Raw genomic sequence first — 22,105 nt, 5'->3', positions numbered from 1 at the left:
AGATCACTGTATGGGCTGTGTTTTATGCCTGTTTGCGGGTTTTTTAGGGCCTGGTGTGCCGGTTTTTACTGTTGATTTCCGATCTATTAAAACAAATGTTGCCTGGAGTAAGTTCAAATCAATGCAGCCTCTCATAGCTTGAAAAACACATAGGCTTATCTTTACAAGTTCAAAACTGCCCCATTTTGCAAACATCGGCCTCTTTTTTTAGCTTTCTAATTCACTAATGGAGGCCACTTTTTTTAGCTTTCTAATTCACTAATGGAGGCCACTTTTATTTTGGTGCCCGGGCCCATTGTCTGTCTCTGAATCAGTGTTATACCCGCACAGAAAACGAAACAACTGTATTGGTGTTATGTACACGACTGTAAATTGTACTAGATTTTCCCTTTGTGTAAGAAACAGAGGAGAGGAAAGACAGTGGGGACGCGCAGAGTGGATTACCGATCTGACGCTGTGAGGGGTCATTAACAACCTACTGAAGCATTAACAGACACATCCAACTTGCCCCTTCACGGAGCACTTAAGTGTTACACGAGGACACGCAACCATAACATATTTCAAAACGCATTCTAACACAGTATAGAGTAATTTGCCATACACCAGCGGAACCCCTTGGAGTTCGCGACTCCTACTCAGGGGAACTGCGACTGCTTAAAAAATTAAACAATAATAGCAGATTAATGAAGCATATAAAAATGGAGAAGTAAAATAAAAAAATGTACATTGATCCATAAATGTGAATGAACTTGAAATTGAAGATTAAAAATTAAATTGGTGTCCTCAGATTGATACGTGGGAGCAGAGCAAATGCATCAAACAGATTATAGTATGGACAATGGGTGGCCTCATGTGAATTTAGAAAAGCACCAACACTCCCATTAAAATCTAAATTTTGATGTTTTTGCTATTTGTTTCTGAATTAAATAAAATCTTTCATCATTTGTGTATCTGCTTTATGAAGGCTTGCTTCCGTATTTTTGTGAATTGCTTTGAGGTTCAAATCATCAAAATTGCTTAAGCCGGGGGTCCTCGGCTTCTGATATAGATTCAGTGGGGGTCCCCGAATTCCATTAAGGATTAAGTGGGGGTCCACAGAAGTCAAAAGGTTAAAATCCACTGTGATATACCAAAAGCCATTTCGCAGAACACCTCAATGTTGAGTCATTTAACATAAACATGTTGGATTGCATTAAACTAGGGATATTTATAGAACTTAGAAACATCAAAATGTCGATTTCTAACACTATACAAAACCATTATTATTAGTATTATAATAATAATCATTATTAAAATGCACTTTATCTCATTGTTCCTCAGTGCACTTATCTGGCAAACTGTTACTGAACAGAATAATCACTAGTTTCAGGTGCTCTTTTCTCAAAAGCTGCTCCCGAAAACTTGTCACGTCTCAGTATTCCCTTGGTTATCAGCTGCCTTAAAATAGTGTGAAATAGCATATTGTGACACTACATATAGAATAACACCTTAGCATAGTGTGAAATAGCATATTGTGACACTACATATAGAATAACACCTAAGCATAGTATGAAATAGCATATTGTGGCATAACATATAGATTAACACCAAAGCATAGTGTGAAATAGCATATGGTGACACTACGTATAGAATAACACCTCAGCATAGTGTAAAATAGCATATAGTGACATTACATATAGACTAACACCTTAACATAGTGTGAAATAGCACATTGTGGCATGACATATAGAATAACACCATAGCATAGTGTGAAATAGCATATTGTGACACTACATATAGAATAACACCTTAGCATAGTGTGAAATAGCATATCGTGACATTATGTTTAGTATAATACCTTACCATAGTGTGAAATAGCACATTGTGACATTACATATAGAATGTCGCCTTAGCATCCCCTTAGTGATGGGCGAGAGGGGCTGCATGGCCCCCCACCCCAGACCGATTTTGGCCTCGGACCCCATTGCCTGGGGCCCGGCTCATTAGTGAAGTTAGTGAAGGGGAGAGAGGCTACATGGGCCCCACATTCAAGGCCAATTTTGGGCCCTGGGGACCCCCATCACCCGGGGCCCAGCCAATAAAGGGTGGGTGCCCTGGATCCCACCAGGGCACTACCTGCACATTGTAGGGGACGACTGGAGGAACCCCAATGCGTCTGTGCCCCCGCCAGCTCCCCGCCTCAAGCGGGTGCTAGGAGCAGCTATGAATTCTGCTCCCTGCAGATGGGAAAATTTTCATCTGTTATCCTGCCTGCTTCAGCACAGGCAGGGAAAGTGATGAAAAGTCCACTCCCAGTAGGTGGCAGCACTTTTCATGCTCCATCCAGCTGGGAGCGAACTTAGTGTTTGCCCTCGCTTGGCGTGAGCTTTGACATTGCTCCTGCAAAGGGAGAGCAAACACAGGATTCCCTGCCTGCACCAATGAGGGCAGGAAAACTGCTATGTCACAGGGGTGGGCACCCTGGGACATAGCTGCAGCCAGCCCTGAGGGATTCAATCCCACGGCCATTATTGGTTCCAGGAGGGGGGCTGCGTGCCCCCCTCCCATTTGTCTGCAAGGCTGGGCCCCAGAGGTTGGGGTCCCGGGGTGGAACACGTCCCAGGGACAGGGCTGTGTGGCCCGCCTCCTCTTTTTTTATGGTCAAGCCCGGGTGGTGGTCCCCAGTGCTTACATTGGCCTTCATATTTCACGGCTGGACCCCGGGGCTGGTGGGGCTGAAATCAGCCCAGTAGGGGAGCGGGGTGCGTGCTCTCCTAGCACAATGAAATAAGGCTGGATCCCAGGGGATGGAGTCCCTGGGGCTAAAGGCTCCATGGGAAGGGAAGCCTGTGGGCCCTCTCCTCTTCTTTTATTTGGCAAGACCTCAGGTGAGTCGCGTGCACCCCCTCTAGATTTAATAATGAAACCTGGGCCCCCAAGAGGGCTAATAAAACACAAGTGTGGGAAACTGCGCTTGTTTTTCTTTTACATTTTCCCACAGATCCTCCACAAATTCTCAGTTTTTTCTTTTTTTACATTTTTTGCACCCGTCACTCTGGGAATCCACCCCCAGGCTTAGGGGATCAGGGTAATCCTACCCTGCCCCTTGCCTTTTTTGTTATGATTTTTCTTAGGACTAGGCCGAGTCCCAAGATAGCTGCCACCACTTCCTGGCTGAAGTGGTGGCAGCCAATCAGATCTCACCAAGTGATCTGCCGGATCCGCTGAGGGTCTATGTACCTAGATATACATAAATCTTTTTTTCTTTAATAAATCCCAAACTACTGAATGGACCCCCTTTTTCTCTGCCCCAACTTGACGAATCAATGCAACTCTTTCCAGACAGCAGCTGAAGTAAGTGGCAAACTAGTTTTGAAAATATTGTGAAGATTCGCCAAACGGTGGCAAAGTTATTAGCAAAACAAAAAACGATTGTCCTAAGGAAACTAGGTATTAACTATAGTTATCTACTGGCGACCGCCCATAGGATTATTTATATGTGTGTGTGTATATATTTGTATATATTATGTGTAGCGTGTCAAAACACAGTATGGCATATCACACAATGTATGCAGACAGATACTATTGTATCATCACATGCTAACAAATAGGGTGGAATAGCATAACTTAAAGTTAATGGATATAAGATAATTGCTAGCAGATTCAGACACTTGTTATTTCTCAAGCGAGACCGGAAGAGATGTCACGGAGCCGGCAGTCTAGTCCGACTGCTACCCTGCACGCTGAGAGGTTCTCTAGAGCGATGAGAGTTTAGCTCAAATGCACAGAGCTTCTCTCACCACCTCTTACGCAAAGTAATCACTTCCTCTTGGTTGTCACTGCAGAGCTCAAAAGCCTCATATTGATTAGCCAATGACAGTTATCTCCTTGCAAAGCAAGGCCCCCTCTGTCTACTGAACACCCCCTTCCATAACTTCCGATTGCATAGAGAGGCACTAGACACCTCGCAGCGCTAGGTCTCCCCGTGAAGGTCCAGTGCGAACTAAATGTTGGTAAGATAACCTAACACTTTTGACCTTTTCCAAAGGTTTTTTAGGTCTCGCCTGTCGATGCGCATGCGCATCGAGCAAGCGAGAGTATTGGGACTTATCAACTCTTTTCCCAACTTGCAAGGAATCGTGGCGATTCCTTGCAGTGCCCGTGACTTTTAAGCTCAATGCGCATGCGCATTGAGCTTAAAAGCGCGTGCACGTCCGTCTTGGTTTACCCGCTCCGCCCCCTCCCCTTCCCGCCGTCTCGCATTTCTCCTCCCCCCTCCCCTCTCTTCCCTCCGTCTTGTTTGTTATTTTACCCTCTCCGCCCCCTCCCCTTCCCGCCGTGTCGCATTTCTCCTCCCCCTCCCCTCTCTTCCCTCCGTCTTGTTTGTTTATTTTTTTTACCCGCTCCGCCCCCACCCCTGCCCGCCGTGTCGCATTTTTTTGATTTAATGTCCGTGTCTTTTTGTGCTGTATAGCCCCTGAAAACCTTTCAAAGCAAAGTAAGTTCGGTTTTTTTTTATACATAACTCTAGTTTTAGGGATTTAATGTGTGACCCTTTCTCATGAGTGGAAAGATTTGTGCACGTTAATAACGAAGCCTTTCAAAGCTCTCAAAACGCATTTTTTTGCGGAATAGAAAATAAGGGAGCATTTGCGGAATCCTATCTATGCAAAGTTCACATCCGACTATCCATGCAGAGCTCAGGGGCGGCCATCTTTTCTTCCCATCATGCTTACTATTTGCATACATCTGTGTCTTGCTGCCTCCAACCCTCCACAACTCTAGCTCTGGCTGTGTAATGTTGTTAAAGGGTAACACTCTTGTGGGGTCAATGTCTCTGATTTTACAAACGTCATTGTGTTTGTGTGTCAGTTTAAATCCGCATTTGATTCAACCAAACCGGCGTTTCTGAACAAATCTGCATTTGAAGTGGAGAAAAGAAATGGGTAAAAATAAGGCCGAGCATTTTGAGCCCGGGATTCCAGTCAGGTTTTGAGTGTATGCACAATGAATATGTATGAGAGAAGTTTGCATGCAGTGAATTTCAATGCAGATTATTTCCAAGTATGTTAGTCGTTCCGAGCACCGGACTGAGTTTTACTTACTGTTGATTAGAGCTGTATTAGATAAACATTGATTAAACCTATCCCTCTGGGTGTACCTCTCATTGAATTAAGGCCCTTTATGAACTACCGCAGTATTTGCTTCCTTGTGCAAAAGAATTGTCAAGGCTTGTGGTTTAAGAATACATTATTGGGGATACATTGATTATGATTTATAAATCTTTAGACCTTATACCTTTCATGGCTAGATAAATACATGAGAAGTGTAGTTTCACACTCACATATGTAATTACGATCAGCATTGAGACCATGCAAGCCCAAAAACGGAGAGGCGTGCCAAAAACCACACAATGCTGTCTATTCAGGCTTTGTCACCACACTAGCGCTTTCTCCCCGCCATTAATTGTCCTTCTCACAGCAAAATAATTCGTATAATATGGAAGAGAGTGTGGGGAAATACTGCTATGTCTGTTTAATCTCCACCACCTCTGCATAGACTTGGAAAGTGCAGTGGCGATTTTAAGTTCCACCTCTACGCAAAAGTGTGCCTTTTCAGAAACTGATGTACAAATAAAACGAGGCTCGGGAGCACTTTGTCTCCCTGGAGAGTTTTTTTTTTCTTACAACTTAAGTGTTTTTCGTTTCCCAGTCATTTTTGAAGATGCAGTGAATGTTACCGGGCACAATGTGGTGTAGGAAGAGAAAACTCTGCCGATGTGTGTCTAAGAAAAGCACAATTATGTCGCGCACACATAAGACTGTGAAATCTAAATGCTGCCAAACTGTAAAGCAGCACTCTTGGTTTCGGGGCTTTCTTCGGCTTCTTTAAATTTTAAATAACGTGCTTTGAAGTCTTGATTTTTGAATTAGGGCACGAGAGTTATACATTTTTAAGTGGAGGCCTAAGTCCTGCAAGTTTAACTCTCACCACCCCATTAGACTTACACCAGTAATCATTAATTAAATACTAACGTTTTTGACTGGTGTCAGCCTGCGTCAGAGATGAACTTTAACATACCAATTGGGACATATGGACACATTTTGTGCATAAAGCTGGTTATGTTTAAAAGGCAGAGAAAAAAATCTACTCCCTAACCTAGGAACTCAGTTAATCAGACATCACTGTGGGGTTGTACTAGAATGATTCTGAAATAGAGAAAGTGCATGGGTTCAGAACCTCAGCGTCCAGATTGAAATCCTCCTCTTTGTTCAACACACTTTTATTAAATTAGTCAGAGTTTGGGATCACACACCATCTCCGCTCGTTCAGGGGTCCCAACAAGTCTAAGATACATTTTTGTACTTCTGTTTATTAAGTCTTTGTAGAGGTACTCTTGTACTGTATGTCTTTTGATTGACTGTTCTATAAACGATGCAACCCCTACATCCTACACTACAGAGGCATTTATTTCTCATGTACCATTGACAGAGAAGCCGCTAAATTCATGAACAAATTATGCACGTTCTGGAAACAGGAGTCTTTTTCTCAGGTTTGCAATTCATGTCAAACCTCACCAGATGTGTTATAGTCGATTCTGTGACCTACAAAGATCTCCAAATTTAATAAACCTGAAGGCTACAGTCTGTTTGTCAAAACATTTCCTTGGCACCATCACCCATCAGACATAAATGGTGCACGGACTAATTGTCAATTTTGAAGATCCAGTTCAAGGACTCGGCCCACACAGCCTGAACTTCTGGGCAAGCATGTGTTTTCTTGACACAGTGTGCAGGACAAGCTTAACTAGCATCTGCCAGGGCTCTCTATTCTGCATTGCTGTGCCAATCTGAATAGTGCAAATCTTTGAAACCATAGTCTACAGAACTGTAATTCTACATTCAGATACAATTCTGCAGTTGACTGGATTAAAGGGGCTACACACGTTGAGTGCATAGCGACCATCCATTTTCCACCTGGATTGTATTAAATCATTTATATAGCACATCCATATCATTTAAATATAACACAAAGTGCTTTATGGGTGGTTGAGTCACTAGCTACTCTCTTGGTCAGAAGGATGTTGCTGGAGAAGAGACGGAGAACTACTATTTTTGTTATTGTGTGCATGGCTCCAAAGATTGCTATTGAGGTGTCCTCGATTAATATCCCATGCACCTTTGACAACCAAACCTCTAATTTGTGAAAGATTTATACACATCCTGGAAATGTGACCTTTTTCTCACTTTTGTAATTAATGTACATTTGAGTTAGAGCTTTTAGAAATGTTTATGGCTTTTTTTTTTAATTCTTTAGCATTGGCTACAGGAAACAAAAATGCTAAAGATTTACAAAAAAACCCATAAACAATTCTAAAAGCACTAACTCTAATGCTGCGAGACCTATTGCATTTCCAATGCTTGTTTTCGTGTGCGGTGATTTGCAACTATCAGCCTGTCAGGCGAAGTGGTGAATACATGGCCAGCTTTCTGCTTCACTCGACAATGCTGTGGCTAGTGGCCCGGTTGTGAGTCGTAGAAACAGAAGGCCCAGAGTCTCATGTCAGCTCCCTTATGACATCATAAGTGTTTGGTCCTGGGCAAATGACAGAGCGCTTAGAAACTGCTTTTTTTGTCAGCCTGGAAGTGCTGAGAGGGATTCAGCTGCAGAGTTGCACCACACAAGCCCCCTCACACCCCAGCTTAGCCAGAAGCACACATCTGGCGTGATCCACGCCCGGCCCTCCGAGCCTGGCACAGAGAGCCCGCCACCCAGTGCCTGCTGCTCCTGTTCAAATCTGAGAGTCGGAAACCTGCTGGCAGCGCCGCGCATCTTGCCCCTGCCCCCCGCAGCGGGCACCTTCGCCCAGAGATGCCTTCGTGAGCCACAGCGCAGGCAATGACCTTCCTGCCGGCAGCCAGCCTGCAGCGGCACAGTACCACAGCATCAGCAGCAAGAGAGGCCAGATGCAGCGCCCCAGCACCACCGCGCTAGTAGGCACGCAGAAAACACAGCCAGGGGCGGCACATCTGGACGTGACATGCAGCCAAGCAGCCTTGATGCCCCTGCCTTGCTTCGAGGCTCTCCTCCGGCTTCCTTGCGCAGACAGCCCGGGGGTAGAGGGGCTGGCTGCCGCCTCGAAGCGGCGAGGGGCCCGAGAAAGCGCTAGGTTCCTTACCGTACATCCTCGCCTCGGCTCCCGCCGCCTGGCTCCTGCCGTGCCTGGTGCGCTGCTCGCCTCCCGCAGATGCCTCTGCCTGCCCGGCCCCGATCACTTTCCTTTTCATTCAGCAGCGGAGCGAGGGAGGGGCGCGGGGGGAGGCGGGGCCGGGATGAATGGAGGAGCGGGGAGGTTCATTCAGCTGTGTCGGACACCGGCGTCCTCGGGGATGACTGAGGGTGGAAGCACTGAGATCGACCCCTCCCACGCTGGATCTTTTTATTCATGTATTACCGCTCCCGCCCTCCTTATATGCCCAACACCCGCCCCCCCCCAATGTCTGTCCACCTGAAAAAGACCCCCATTCCACATTGCTTCAGCATTTACCTGCAGGCAGAGCTTTACAGCCACAAGTCACAGAAGCAGGAACAGAGGCCCTAACCCTGCCACAGACCCCTGACCCTCCGTGGAGCCCCCAATCCTACAAGGGGACCCCATTCAACCCACTGTCAAATGATAATCCATATCTGTGAAATATGGCAGACTCGGGGGCCACCTCTTCACACCCTGCAGTGCGCTCGTTCTTTTTACTACACCACTGAGCACAAACCGGGACAAAAGGACAAGAAATGCAAAGGAGGGGATCTTATTAACACGGATATTAACATACAATTACAAATTCTGTAGGTTAAACTCCCCGGGCACTCTGGGTTTCAGAGAGAGTAGCCCAAGCAGAGGCGCACCTAGAGAAAACAATTCAGGGGGGGCGGGGGGGGGGGGGGGGGCTGATTCTTCAAGTAAAAGGCAGAGTGGAGCTGCAGGGGTCCTAAGAAGGGGTGAAAACCATCAAAGCCTCATTAACAAGCAAAAGGTCTTTAAAAGACCTGTGAAGTACTCGGGTGTGGCTGTGTGTGCGCCTGGGAAGCTGTCTCAGCCCGGGCTGACACACACGAATGGGGGGGCTGAACCCCTTTGAGTCCAATGGGCGTTGCGCGCCTGAGCCCAAGCATGTACACCCGGGGCGATACAGCTCCGGTCAATCGAAGAGCCAGGTCCCGAGGGTCTTCATGAAGGTCTGCAGGGTGGGGGGCGCGTCTGATATTGATTGACAGCTCGTTCCAGGTCTTGGCCATGATGTAGGAGAAGGTTCTTCCACTCTTTATTGCTCTATGGATGCATGGGGGTTCGGCGAGTGCGAAGCCGGCGGATCGGAGGTTCCTCTTGAGTAACAGGAAGGAGATTCTGGCGTTGAGGTATTGGGGTCCTATTTTGTAGAGGCATTTGTAGGCGTAGGTGAGTATCTTGGAAGTATCTTGAAAGTTACTCTTTTCTTAACGTGGAGCCAGTGGAGGTTGCGCAGGTGCTGGGTGATGCGTTCGTGTCGAGAAATGCCGAGGATAACTCTGGCTGCGGGGTTCTGTATGGTCTGGAGTTTGCAGAGCAGAGACTTGTTGATCTCAGCGTAGAGGGCGTTTCTGGAGTACAGTCTGCTGGTTCTGAATGCGTGGGTGACGGTCTTCCTTGAATCGGGGGGGATCCATTTGAAGGTCTCTCGTAGGATGCTGAGGGTGTGAAGCAGGTGGAGGCGACGGCATTGACCTGTCGGGTCATGGAGAGGAATGAGTCAAGTACAATGCCAAGGTTTTGGGCGTTGTCCGTGGGGGGACGGAACTGCCGAGGGCGGTGGGCCACCAGGAGTTGTCCCATGCAGAGGGGGAGGGTCAGATGAAGAGGACCTCTGTGTTCTCTGAGCTGAGCTTTAGGCAGTTGCTGCTCATCCAGGATGCAACATCTTTCATTCCTTCCTGGAAGTTGAGCCTGGTTGTGATGGGGTCCTTGGTGAGGGAGAGGATGAGCTTTGTGTCATCGGCGTAGGATACTATGCTGAGTCCGTGCTGTGTTACAATGGTGGCGAGGAGGAAGATGCTGAAGAGCGTGGAGCTGAGCGATGATCCTTGGGGTATTCCGCAGTTGATTTCCGTAGGTTCGGAGAGGAATGGCGGAAGTCTCATTCTTTGGGTTCTGCCTGCGAGGAAGGAGCAGAGCCAGTCGAGGGCGGTTCCCTGTATGCCAGCTTCATGGAGTCTGGTGGTGAGTGTGCGGTGGGAGATGGTGTCGAAGGCTGCAGAGAGGTCAAGTAGGATCAGGGCTGCAGTGCGTCCTTTGTTGAGGAGGGTGCAGATGTCGTCTGTGTCGGCGAGTCGAGCGGTCTCAGTGCTGTGGTTGCTGCGGAATCCGGATTGGGAGGGGTCAAGGATGGAGTTTTCTTCGATGAATTTCATTAGTTAGATGTTGACGGTCTACTCAGTGACTTTGGGCGTGAAGGGGAGGAGGGAGATGCGCGTTTCCATTTGTCCAGAAAGATGCCGGTTTCAAAAGTGGCATTGATGGTGCGTCGTAGTTCTGAAGCGATAGCGGTCGTGGCTCGTTCAAAACCTTAGGCGGGCAGGGGTCCGTGGGGGCTCCTGAGTGGATGCCTTTTATGGTTGATGCGGTGTCTTCAGTGGTGACTGGGGTCCAGGAGGAGATGGTGGGCTGGCTGGTGTTGCTGGAACATGGAATGGTTTCGGACTCAGGTGTCTGGTTGTTGCCGTAGAGGGCCTTGATCTTCAGATGGAAGTAGGAGCCGGTCCTGGGAAGGGGTGATGTCTGTGGTGTTGCTCAATTCGCTAGTTGGGTGAATTCCTGGATGATGCTCGTCCCCCGAGCCACTCTCTGAGCAGAGCCTTGCTCAGTCAAGGGCGTGGCTTTAATGAAGAAGAGGGGGTGGTTTGAGTGTTGCACCTCCCTAATAAATGCATTTTCAGATAAATAGTTGGGCACAGGTGCTTTCAGTCGGGTATGGTGAACTGTCTTTCAGATTGCATTAGAATTTTTTTACACACACAGACACAAAAAGCACACACTCTCTCTGTTTTGAAAGTCATCCAAACTGTTGGTTATTTTACCAAATATTGTGTGTTCCCTCTTAGCACCCCAATCCATCCTCATTCCTCTCCCATTCCACTGCCCCTGAGGCCCCTCTTGTCGTATAATATGTTTTAACATTATATGCCAGTGTGATTGTTGAAGCTCACGCCCCTACCCCCACCCCCAATCTGATTGACCAACCTACGCCTCTGAGCTCCGTCAGTGAGGTTTGGGGGCATGAACCTCTTTTTCATTAACATGCTGAAATGTCTTGCCATAGTACATCAGATTGTATCACTGCAGAGAGAGATGTTTAGTAAAACTGATACTATTTAGAAACATTTATGGCTCACTCCCAATGACAATGCCAATAGGGCACTAAGGGCTCGATGTAGGTGGCCATTTACCGGCCGGTAACGGCCGAATTCGGCCGTTACCGACCGGTAAATGGACATTCCTGATGTAGGTGAGCCATTTTACCGATTCGGTAAATTTACCGAATCTGTAAATTTACCGAATCGGTAAAATTCCGAATCGGTATTTTTACCGATTCGGTAATTTCCTAATTAGGACATACTGAAAACCACAGTCAACTGGATGTCCGAGAACTCTCTGAAAGTCAATCCGGATAAGACGGAAGTGCTGCCCATTTCCATCTCGGGCAACCCTTGGAGTGAGAAATTTTGGCCTAGGGAGCTGGGTACACCACCGAAACTGGCAGCCGCAGTCAAAAGTTTAGGCCTATATGTGGATAACAAATTATCCATGGAAAAACAAGTTACCACTGTAGTGGGTACCTGCATAGGCCTCCTAAGACAACTAAGGAAGATCTCTGCCCTACTCTCATTCCCTACTTTGAGACACGTGGTCTCAGCCACAATTCTGGCTAGGCTGGACTACGGGAACTCCCTATATATAGGTTTGCCCCAGCGGCTGCTGGACAAACTACAGGGAGTTATGAATGATGCAGCGAGGCTGATATTTAAAAAACCCAGGACTGCTCATGCCTCTCCCCTGATGCAGGAGCTGCACTGGCTCCCAATCCGTCATAGAATTGTCTTTAAAGGACTGTGTATCGCTCACAAGGCTCTGTATGGCAAAGCACCAAAATATCTGAAATCCCGACTATCCCCCTACACACCGGGTAGGACTTTGCGTTCGTCGGACGCCACTCTTCTGTCCCAATCCCGCTTCAAATTGACCACGGTGGGGGGCCGTGCGTTTTCCAACACGCTTCCAGCTCTATGGAACAAACTGGATCCAGAGCTCAGGAAGGAAAGTAATTTACTTTTCTTCAGAAAAAAACTAAAAACTGTATTGTTTAAACAAGCATGGAGCAGATCTTAGGTGCACAGTTGGTTTCAAGTGAATGTAATATCTCATCACGTAAATCTGGACAAACAGCCCTTAGAGACCCCTGTGGTTATAACGCGCCATATAAATTAAATAAATAAATAAATAAATAAATAAATAAATAAATGTAGGTGGGACTCTTCTGAGTCCCACAGGCCAGTCAGATTCGGTATTTTACCATCCAATCCTATTGGATGGTAAAATACCGAATACAGGTGTGCATGCACATGTGTGCATGCACACCAGTGCCATGTGACACATAGACATGCCCTTAGGGCATATCTGTGTGCCACATGGCACACGTGCCTGAATTCAGGGTGCTAGAGGGTGTCAAAGTGACACCCCCTGCACCCTTGCAAAATTCGGTATTTACCGATTTGGTAAATACCGAATCGGTAATGCCCATTGATTCCTATGGGCTTTAATGCCCATAGGAATCAATGGGCATTACCGATTCGGTATTTACCGAATCGGTAAATACCGATTCCTTCCGATTCGGTAATTTTTAAAATGAAATTACCTACATCTGCCCTTCTCTTTTTTACCACTTCTTAAATACCGATTCGGTATGAATCGGTATTTATGAAGTGGTAAAAAAGATTTACCTACATCGGGCCCTAAGAGACAAGTCAGTAGTCATGTAAACCCTAAACGTGGCCTAGACTTTTAAATTAAACATGAGAGATGCTTTCACAGCTCACATCCTGAATTCAAGCATTTAAACGTGCACACACGTGATAGTAAAGAAAAAGGAGGCTCTGGGAAATAGAGATAGATAGATACATTTTTATTACACAATTAATTAATATCATTGCAATCATGCCAGGTTAGGATGGGTGTAAAGTGCATTATTTCCAGAGTTATAAAAAGATATATAAGAGTTTATCATCCTATTTTTCTGGAGATTAATAAATGTAAACACCACTTTGTAAGCTACATGAACATAAGGATAAAAAACATTTATGGAGCATTCTGGATTACAGTTCTGTATGATTGTTAGAGTCCAAGACAGTGATAAATATGTGCCTGGGCTCACAGTATGTGGATAAGTGGAGAAGTTGGTATTGATTCCAGGTAATCTAGTTTAACATTTTCAGATCCAGCCACCAAATGAGTCTCTTTCTTTCTCCCTTTTTCTCTCTCTCCTTCTCTCTCTCTCCTCACTCTGCCTCCCCATTTACATCAAAGTTCACTGTTTTGTCTTACATTCTTGGCTCACGATGAGAACAAGCATTTGCAATGCAATAGGTCTCGCATTAGGAAAGTTTGAGCTATTGGCATTGTAAATTACACATTTTTTATTTATGTGTTGGTTTAGAAAATAGATACATTAATAGCATTGTCATTTACAATGTCAATAGCTTAAACTTTCGCAAATGTGACACCTATTCGATTTGTAATGCAATATGTGTTGAGAGTGAGTGAGTGAGTCAGTGAGTGAGAATGAGTGGGCGAGTCAGTCAGTGAGTGAGAGAGTCAGTGAGTGAGAGTGAGAGAGAGTGGGTGAGTCGGTCAGTGAGAGTCTGGACAGTGAGTGAGTCAGTGAGTGGGAGAGTCAGTCAGTGTGAGTGAGAGAATCCGTGTGAGTGAGAGTCAGTGTGAGTGAGAGAGTCAGTGTGAGTGAGTCAGTGAGAGTGAGAGTTAGTGTGAGTGAGAGTGTCAGTGAGAGAGTGAGAGTCTGTGAGAGTGTCAGTGAGAGTGTGAGAGAGGGAGAGTCTGTGAGAGTGTGATAGTTAGTGCGAGTGAGTCAGCCATTAATGCAAGGCATTTGCATGTAGGGTGAGTACTCTAAAGCTCAACTTTAAATGTATAAATCCGGATGGGAATTTAATTAAATATTTTACCATTTGTTTTTTGCTTGATTAATGCTTGTTTCTTTATTTGTGCACATTGTTTTGTGGTTGAAATCATTACAATTGAGACAGTCAGGGTCTCCGGTTTTCAGTAAAGGCTCTGGATACTATTAAAGATTCAGTGGAGGTCCAGAACAGTCAAAACGTTTAGAACCGCAGGTCCAGTATTGAAGTCATTGTTCGTGGGAGCTCAATTACAATTTTGTTTATTGTGGGTATGCAGTTGGGAGTATAAGCAATGTGGGCAATGTGTAGAAAGTAAGAGAGAAGGATTGCCAGATGCTAATCCATGAGAGGTGTTGGTACGCTGCACGTAGTAAAACTGCACCATAAAAAAACAAGCTGCCGTATTTTATAAATCCCCATCATTTTACCAACATTTGAAGGATGAACAACCCAGTGGGCACGCTTGTATATGAGCCTGTGCCTTGCACCATACATGTTTACATTACAACTTGTGCTTGCAAGAGTAATTAAATCAAGAGACACTTGCATATGTGCATAAAATAAATTAAAGCTGAAAAGAAGGGGCCGTAAAAAGCATAGCAGTGTCCAGTGAAATACGCATTAACGGGAAAACAAAGCTACAACAGATCTATATGTCGAGTGAAAGTGATAAGCGATATCTCTTTAATTAAATCAAGATACACTGTATGTGTAGCATAAGGAAAAACAGAACGAAAGAGAAGTGAAAGAGTGGCACAAACTGCTGTATTTCATAAATCCCCATCATTTTAGTAACATTTGAAGGATGACCAACCCAGTGGGCGCGCACGTATATGAGCCTGTGCCTTGCGCCTGACATCTTTACATTATAACTTGTTCTTGCAAGTGTGTTTATTGTTATACTACGGTGTGTGGGGACGGGGCAATAACTGGTACAGCTTAAAAAAATGCAATACCTATAGGGGAAAGTGGTTGTTTTCCGTGCGCTCGAACTTTCTTTGTGCCAAAGTGAAGTATTTTCGCTGCACCACCAAAAGCTACGCACACACCGGAGATGAAATCTCTAAGATATCGCTGCACAGATGCCAGTGTCCTTGTGCGCACCATACAGTGGCACAAAAGCAATGTAAAAAAATAAATAAATACCGCAAATCACCGCCGTCACTCTGCCGGCCTGCGACCAGGAAGTCAGGCAGGCCGGCGCGACAACAGGAAACAGGAAATAGGAGGGCGGGAGCCTACCCCGCCTCCCACGGAAGAGCCGCGATTCGACGGAGCCGTGTTTGGAGCACCGGAGCAGGCAGGAGCCTACCCTGCGCCCCGGTGCCGAAGGAGGGAAGAAGAGTCCTGCTGCCGGGCCCTGCAGCGGAGGAGAGCCGCCGCACGAAGGAAGCCGGTGAGTGGGTTGCTGAGCAGGGGCGGGTGGGGGGGGGGGGGGAAGCATGTGCGCGCGCGAGTGCGGGGGCGGGCGGGCTTTGTATGTATGTGTGCGTGTGTGTGTGTGACTGTGGGGGAGGGGTGTGTGTGTGTGTGAGCGAGTGTCTGTGTGCCTGTATGTGTGTGCCTGCATGTGCATGCGCTCGCCTGTGTGTGCGTGCGTGCATGCAGAGGGGTGGGGGCTGCCTGCCTGCGTCTGTGTGAGCAAGGGCTGTGAGTTACTCTGCGCATGCGCGGGTACTCTGCGCATGCGCGGGTCAGACGCGCGCTCCCGCGGTGAAAACTGCGAGGAAAAACGCTCGTAACAGATTGGTGTCCTCATTCCCATCATTCCCAATAACGGGCCACAATAGGTCTGAAGCAGACACCTTCAATGCTCACGCATTGAGGGTAGGTCTGCTCGACCTAAAAACTGACACCGGGACACCAGACCTGACCGGGGACCCCAGACACAACCACCAGGCCAGGAATATATTCATTTGGAGGTTGTCACACCCCAAACACCCCCTGAAACTACGCCCGTCTGAAATCTGTAAAGGAGTTATCATTTCAGTTTCAGAGAGAAGCTCGACCAAGCATGCACATTATTGTACACATCCTAGTATACTCCTCCCCCGTCTCCTTCAAGCCCGCAGGACATCAAGTTAGACCTGGTGGTTAAAAAAAAGAGGAGGGGCGTGCGGCAATAAAGGAAATAGAGGCCGGTGACCCCCTCTAGCCAGTCACCAGGTAGCGCTTAGGAAGCAGATGCAAATCACAGGATGTAGTGCCACAACAGCAGCATCCTCCCAAGAGGTGGGACCGGCTCATGCCTTGCAAACTACACATCTTCCACTTACAGTCCTTGACCGAGTCAACTTTACCGACTGAGAATTGGAAGTGGCGCCTGGGGCACCTTATGGAGAGGAACGGAAAGGCGGTGGTAGACCTAATGGACCAAGGCCCGAGAAGAGAGCAGTGGAGGCAACTGCGGAGGCAAGGACGAAGAAGGAAAGCCATGAACCGAAGGGTTCATGGCTTTGGGGGGTGGAGAGACTGCACTGGTCTTCACCTGCAACAGGGACAGGTATTGGTGGCATTGGAAGGGGAAGATCACAGGGCTTCATTGAAATTCTACCAGAAGGTATTTGGAAAAGAGTACATTTGGGGTCAGTATGGGATGGACCAGCACCCGGAGGGGCATGAGCAGGAAAAGACAGAGAGAGCACATGAGGGCTGGAGTGGTGATGGAGCAAACAAGGCTCATAGGGTACAGGGGGTATGCACCTAACAGGGCCTGGCAGGAAAACAGTACAATTTTATGGCACCTGGAGGGGGTACCAATTGGAAGGCACAGACAGCATGATGGTAGGAGTGGGGGGTTGAGGAAAGCAAATCAAGTGGCAGGTTAGGGTTGAAGTGAATTGCACGGAGGCATCCAAAAGAGATGGCATGAATGAACAAGCATTTACAATGCAATGGTTTCGCCTTTTGAAAAGTTTGAGCTATTGGCATTGTAAATGACAACATTTGTATTTATATGTTGGTTTTGAAAACAGATAAATAAATGGCATTGTCATTTACAATGCCAATAGTTTAATCTCTGGCAAATGCCACACAAAAACACACAGACCCCCACACACACACACAGACCCACACACAGACCCACACACACCAACAGAGCCCCACCCACACACCTGTCAGTTGGCTATTTATTCTTCTGCATCTGAAGGATCCGAGGATAGTCTTCTAGCCTTCTTTGATTGGGTGAATACTTGTGACCCTCATCTCAGATTCACTCATCAATACAACCCTGATTCCATCGTTTTCCTGGATGTGACTCTAACCAGAGTAGGTGACCACCTTGTGAGCAAAACTTATTACAAACCTACGAGTACTAACAACCTTCTCCATTTCTCCAGTTTTCACCCGTGCCCCTTACGGGAAAACCTCCCTTTCGGCCAATATCTACGAATACGTAGAAATTGTAGTAGTCTCGGAGATTTCAACATCCAAGCTGAAGACCTAACTGTGAAGTTATCACAGAGGGGCTATCCTAAGAAAATATTACAAAAAAGCCGTAAGAGAGCGAGAAATAGCAATAGGGAGGCTCTTTTGGAAGATCATGAAAAAGAGACAGAAACTGAAGTCCCATTAACTTGTGTGACGACTTACAGTAACATTTCCAATGCTGTTAGTCGCTGCATTGGGAAGCATTGGAGAATACTGACAAGCAATGGCAGGAATTGGCAAAAACCGCTATTTTCCTACAGAAGAGAAAGAAGCTTGCTTGATGCTCTTGTTCACACCCGCCCCAGAACTGAACAGACTACACACGAACAATCTATACTGAATGCTTGGGGCTTACCACCTGTCACGGGCCACTTCCCCTGCGGAGGATGTAGTGTTTGCCACCTTACTACCACTACCAAAGTCTTATATCTGGAAGAGGGAAAAGAATGGCAATTGAGAGGACACACTAATTGTAATTCAAGTAATGTTATCTACTTGATTACATGCCCCTGCAACCTGAGGTATGTGGGTATGACCACCAGGAGGATAAAAATGCGGATGTAGTGTAATGTAAGGTGCGCAAGGAATACCACCAAATTAACCACCCATTTCTTGGAACATGGCCATGGTCTAAATGACGTCAAATGGGTGATAATAGAGCAAATGAACTCTAGTAATGAAGGCACCCTTTTTGAGAAGGAGCAAAGGTGGATATATCGCCTTTCGACACACATTCATGGCCTTAACGATGATATCCCGTGGGGGTCGGTCATGCGGAGATAACTGTATTGCCTTATCATTATAGACATTGTTTTTCCTTCTCTGATAACCTCACTTTGAAGTAATGTAAACACAGTCCAAAAGGTATCCACCTTACTGATCAGTTCCTTCACAACCAGCTTTCGCACAGCTCTGCCTACTTCAAGGTTTTATGTAGTATGAGGCTGATCCATGTCCCTATAATTTTGAACACACCCTCCTTATTCATGTACACAGTAAAGGGGTTTGGTTGATAACACTACTATCAGCCTGTCAAAGCATAAATACTTTGTAGTTTATAAAACATTACTCATCATCATTTGGTTGATCGGTGTTGTGTTTCTCTCTCTTGATGGCTCAAATATTAACGTACATAGTGAAACCCCACTCAGAGGCTGGAAGTGGCTAGGTTTAAATATCCCGGAGATAAATACCAATCCCTGTTTAAACAAGAAGTAAATAATGAGGCCCCTTTAAACGTAGGAAGAGGTTGCGTGACCACGTGATCGCTGGCCACGTTTGGCTGCGCCCTCCCCGTACGTTCAGTTTCCTTCCCTTTCTAAATAAACCCGCCACCGACGCTTTCTCGTGCTGTGTCGGGCGGCGGATGTGGCTGCAGTAGGTCTATCAGCGGGGAGTCGCTTAGAAGCTAGTAAGTTCCTTTGCTGTTTAAGATTCCCCGTAATACCGAACTGTGCCGAAACCTTGGCTACGTGTAGGCGGAGAATATGTACATTGACAATCTCCTCTTTAAACAGATTGTCTGAGCGTGAAGATGTTCCCCCTGCCGCCAGCCCATGGAGTTTTCACACGGATAATTACAAGTGAGTTTCTCCTCTCTGGTGCGATTGGCGCCCTGGTTCTTCTAGTTTGTATGGGTGTATTTTAATCTACGAAACTCCAGCTTTGAGTTGGTTTCAAATTTTGACGAGCACTTTTTGTAATTGGGTATTTATCCTGCAAGCAACGTGTACACATACAGTTTTTTTACATGTTGATGAAAGGCTGACAACAGTGGATACTGTTTGCAAAATCAAAAATATTGAGACAGCCTCTAATGATCCTGGTTAGTGCACATTCGCCTTAACCACACCAAAGAAATTCTTGAGCATTTATGAAATTGAATATACGTGCATGGATGTGTTGACAAATTATATTAATGTTTGGATACGCATAATAATTACATACAAGTCATATTTGTTTGGCTGTTTACATTTCAGATTTTTAGTCTCCCTTAATGAGGCGAGGCATTCGGATAAAATTCTCCATAAGAACTTTTACTGAATCAGGTTGTATTAGTTCTTTTTCTCTACACCATAGGGTAGGATACTTTAGTGAGTGTCCACCAGGGAGTGAGAATGAATGTTGTGGTCCTGATGAATGCTGAGCTGACCCTGGGCTCTTAAGCAGAAACATGTTGACCAATTTTGTTTTCCTGTCACTACTGTTAGGACTTATCGGTTCAAACTAACTCAACCAATTATTAGTCCATTTTTTCACTGGTTTTAATAGAGTTAGAGCTACCCTCTCAATAAAACGAATTGTTTGATGAGTAGCCCACACTCTTTTTAAGTCACTTTTCTAGTCACTAATTCATGTTCTTTTCAACTATCTGGGGCCCAATGAAGACAACTGGCTACCAACTTTTAGTTGGGGCCTGAGGGTCCTTTTAGTTCACACCGAGCATGTGCACTCTATTTTCCTTACTAATTGGGAACTGTCTGTCGGTGTAAACCACCTCACTGACCGCTTGAATCTTTGGCTTCTCTTTTTCCGTTTTAGTTTTTCATATTTGTTTGACACTCTTACGTTGATTGTTATATATCTAGCTGGAAGGGGTAGAAGAGTGGTTCTTGAAACCCTTTCTCTCTTGTTGTTTGAATTTAATCTCTGGCAAATGCCACACAAAAACACACAGACCCCCACACACACACAGACCCACACACAGACCCACACACACCAACAGAGCCCCACCCACACACCTGTCAGTTGGCTATTTATTATTCTGCATCTTCCCCCGCTCTGAATTGACCCACTGCACATTTTTACCGACCTAGAAAAGATGAGAGCCAGACTTTACCCGGTGGCTGTACGAACATGTGAGGGACAAGGTCCCGGATCTCTGCAGCAGGCGCTGCACCCACTCATCTACTGCGTGTTATTAACTTCTCCCGAATCAGTAAAAAGCTGCAACTGTGTGCAGTGGGATATCATAGTAAGCATCAAAGATACGCCAAGCGGTGCATTACGTCACTGGCAGCTACTCCGAGTCCTCTCTCAACAGAAGCAAGAACGGAATAATGTCCCTGCATTCAAACAACACGTAGGAGTATCGTTAGTGCATGGCCGCCTACCTCCACCACCCCTCCTGTGCCACCCTCGCCCCTCCCCCAGCACATGATGTATTCACTGGGCTACAGATTCCATTCCCTCAGGGCAGTCTCAGATTTTCATCCCTCTGAGGCCGATGATATGAACATTATTTAGTGGCCTAATAGTTCCCACCTGTTGCCTGCAGCACTATCAAACGACAAATCGGTGGCGTTTAAACTTGTACATGAGCAACATGTTCGTTAAATACCATTTTTCGAAGAACGGATCTGAAAGGCGAAGTAGTGGTCACCTGTCAGTTGGCTGTTTATTATTCTGCATCTTCCCCCGCCCTGAATTGACCCACTGCACATTTTTACCGACCTAGAAAAGATGAGAGCCAGACTTTACCCAGCGGTTGTACGAACATGTGACGGACAAGGTCCCGGATCTCTGCAGCAGGCGCTGCACCCACTCATCTACTGCGTGTTATTAACTTCTCCCGAATCAGTAAAAAGCTGCAACTGTGTGCAGTGGGATATCATAGTAAGCATCAAAGATACGCCAAGTGGTGCATTACGTCACTGGCAGCTACTCCGAGTCCTCTCTCAACAGAAGCAAGAACGGAATAATGTCCCTGCATTCAAACAACACGTAGGAGTATCGTTAGTGCATGGCCGCCTACCTCCACCACCCCTCCTGTGCCACCCTTGCCCCTCCCCCAGCGCATGATGTATTCACTGGGCCACAGATTCCATTTCTTTCAGTGCCGTCTCAGATTTTCATCCCTTTGAGGCCGATGATATGAACATTATTTAGTGGCCTAATAGTTCCCACCTGTTGCCTGTAGCACTATCAAACGACAAATCGGTGGCGTTTAAACTTGTACATGAACAACATATTCGTTAAATACCATGTTTCGAAGAGCACCACAAACACATGCAGGTGACGTGATGGTGAAAGAGCGCGCGCCGTGGCAGCCCGTCACATACCTGGCCTCCTTTCTGCGTGGCCCACGCCGTATCCAGTGTGACCCACATAACATGGGTAAAAGCAGTTCTTCCACGGGTGGTGATAGCGCGTGCTAGTGCCACTTGCAAGGCGCCCGAGACGATAAAGTGCAACAGACAACGGGAGGGGGGCGGGAACGGGCACACGGACAGCGGGAGGGGGGGGGGGGCGAAAACTGGATAAAAAAAATATTTAAAAATGCCGCTTACCTGCAAATAGGCCGGGCAAACCTTCCTTACCTGATCGCTTCATGGGAACTTAAATCTTGCAGCCAACTCCAGCAACAGACACTTCTAAAAAGAACCAAACAGGCCAACACGGAAAAAAAAAATAGCACCCACCCACCGCCGCGATGACATCAGAAACGGGTGGAGAGGGAAGCAATTGCGGGAAC

The 22,105-nt window shown here is 46.4% G+C and overlaps 1 protein-coding gene across 1 annotated transcript in view; it reads right to left on the bottom strand.

Moving 5' to 3' along the window:
* Window positions 1-8,235, bottom strand: part of EFR3B (EFR3 homolog B) — a 1,036,998-nt gene extending 1,028,763 nt beyond the window's left edge. Inside the window, exon 1 of the mRNA XM_086928032.1 lies at window positions 8,159-8,235. Within this exon, the coding sequence (XP_086784158.1) occupies window positions 8,159-8,165 (7 nt within the window). The 5' untranslated portion in view covers window positions 8,166-8,235. The remainder of the gene's footprint in view (window positions 1-8,158) is intronic.
* Between the last annotated feature and the right edge of the window lie 13,870 nt (window positions 8,236-22,105).

Source organism: Lissotriton vulgaris, chromosome 6 (genome assembly GCF_964263255.1).
Source record: "Lissotriton vulgaris chromosome 6, aLisVul1.2, whole genome shotgun sequence".
In the NCBI taxonomy this organism is placed as follows: Eukaryota; Metazoa; Chordata; class Amphibia; order Caudata; family Salamandridae; genus Lissotriton; species Lissotriton vulgaris.
The sequence above is the reverse complement of the archived record's forward strand: the minus strand, read 5'-3'. Positions and strand labels throughout refer to the sequence as shown.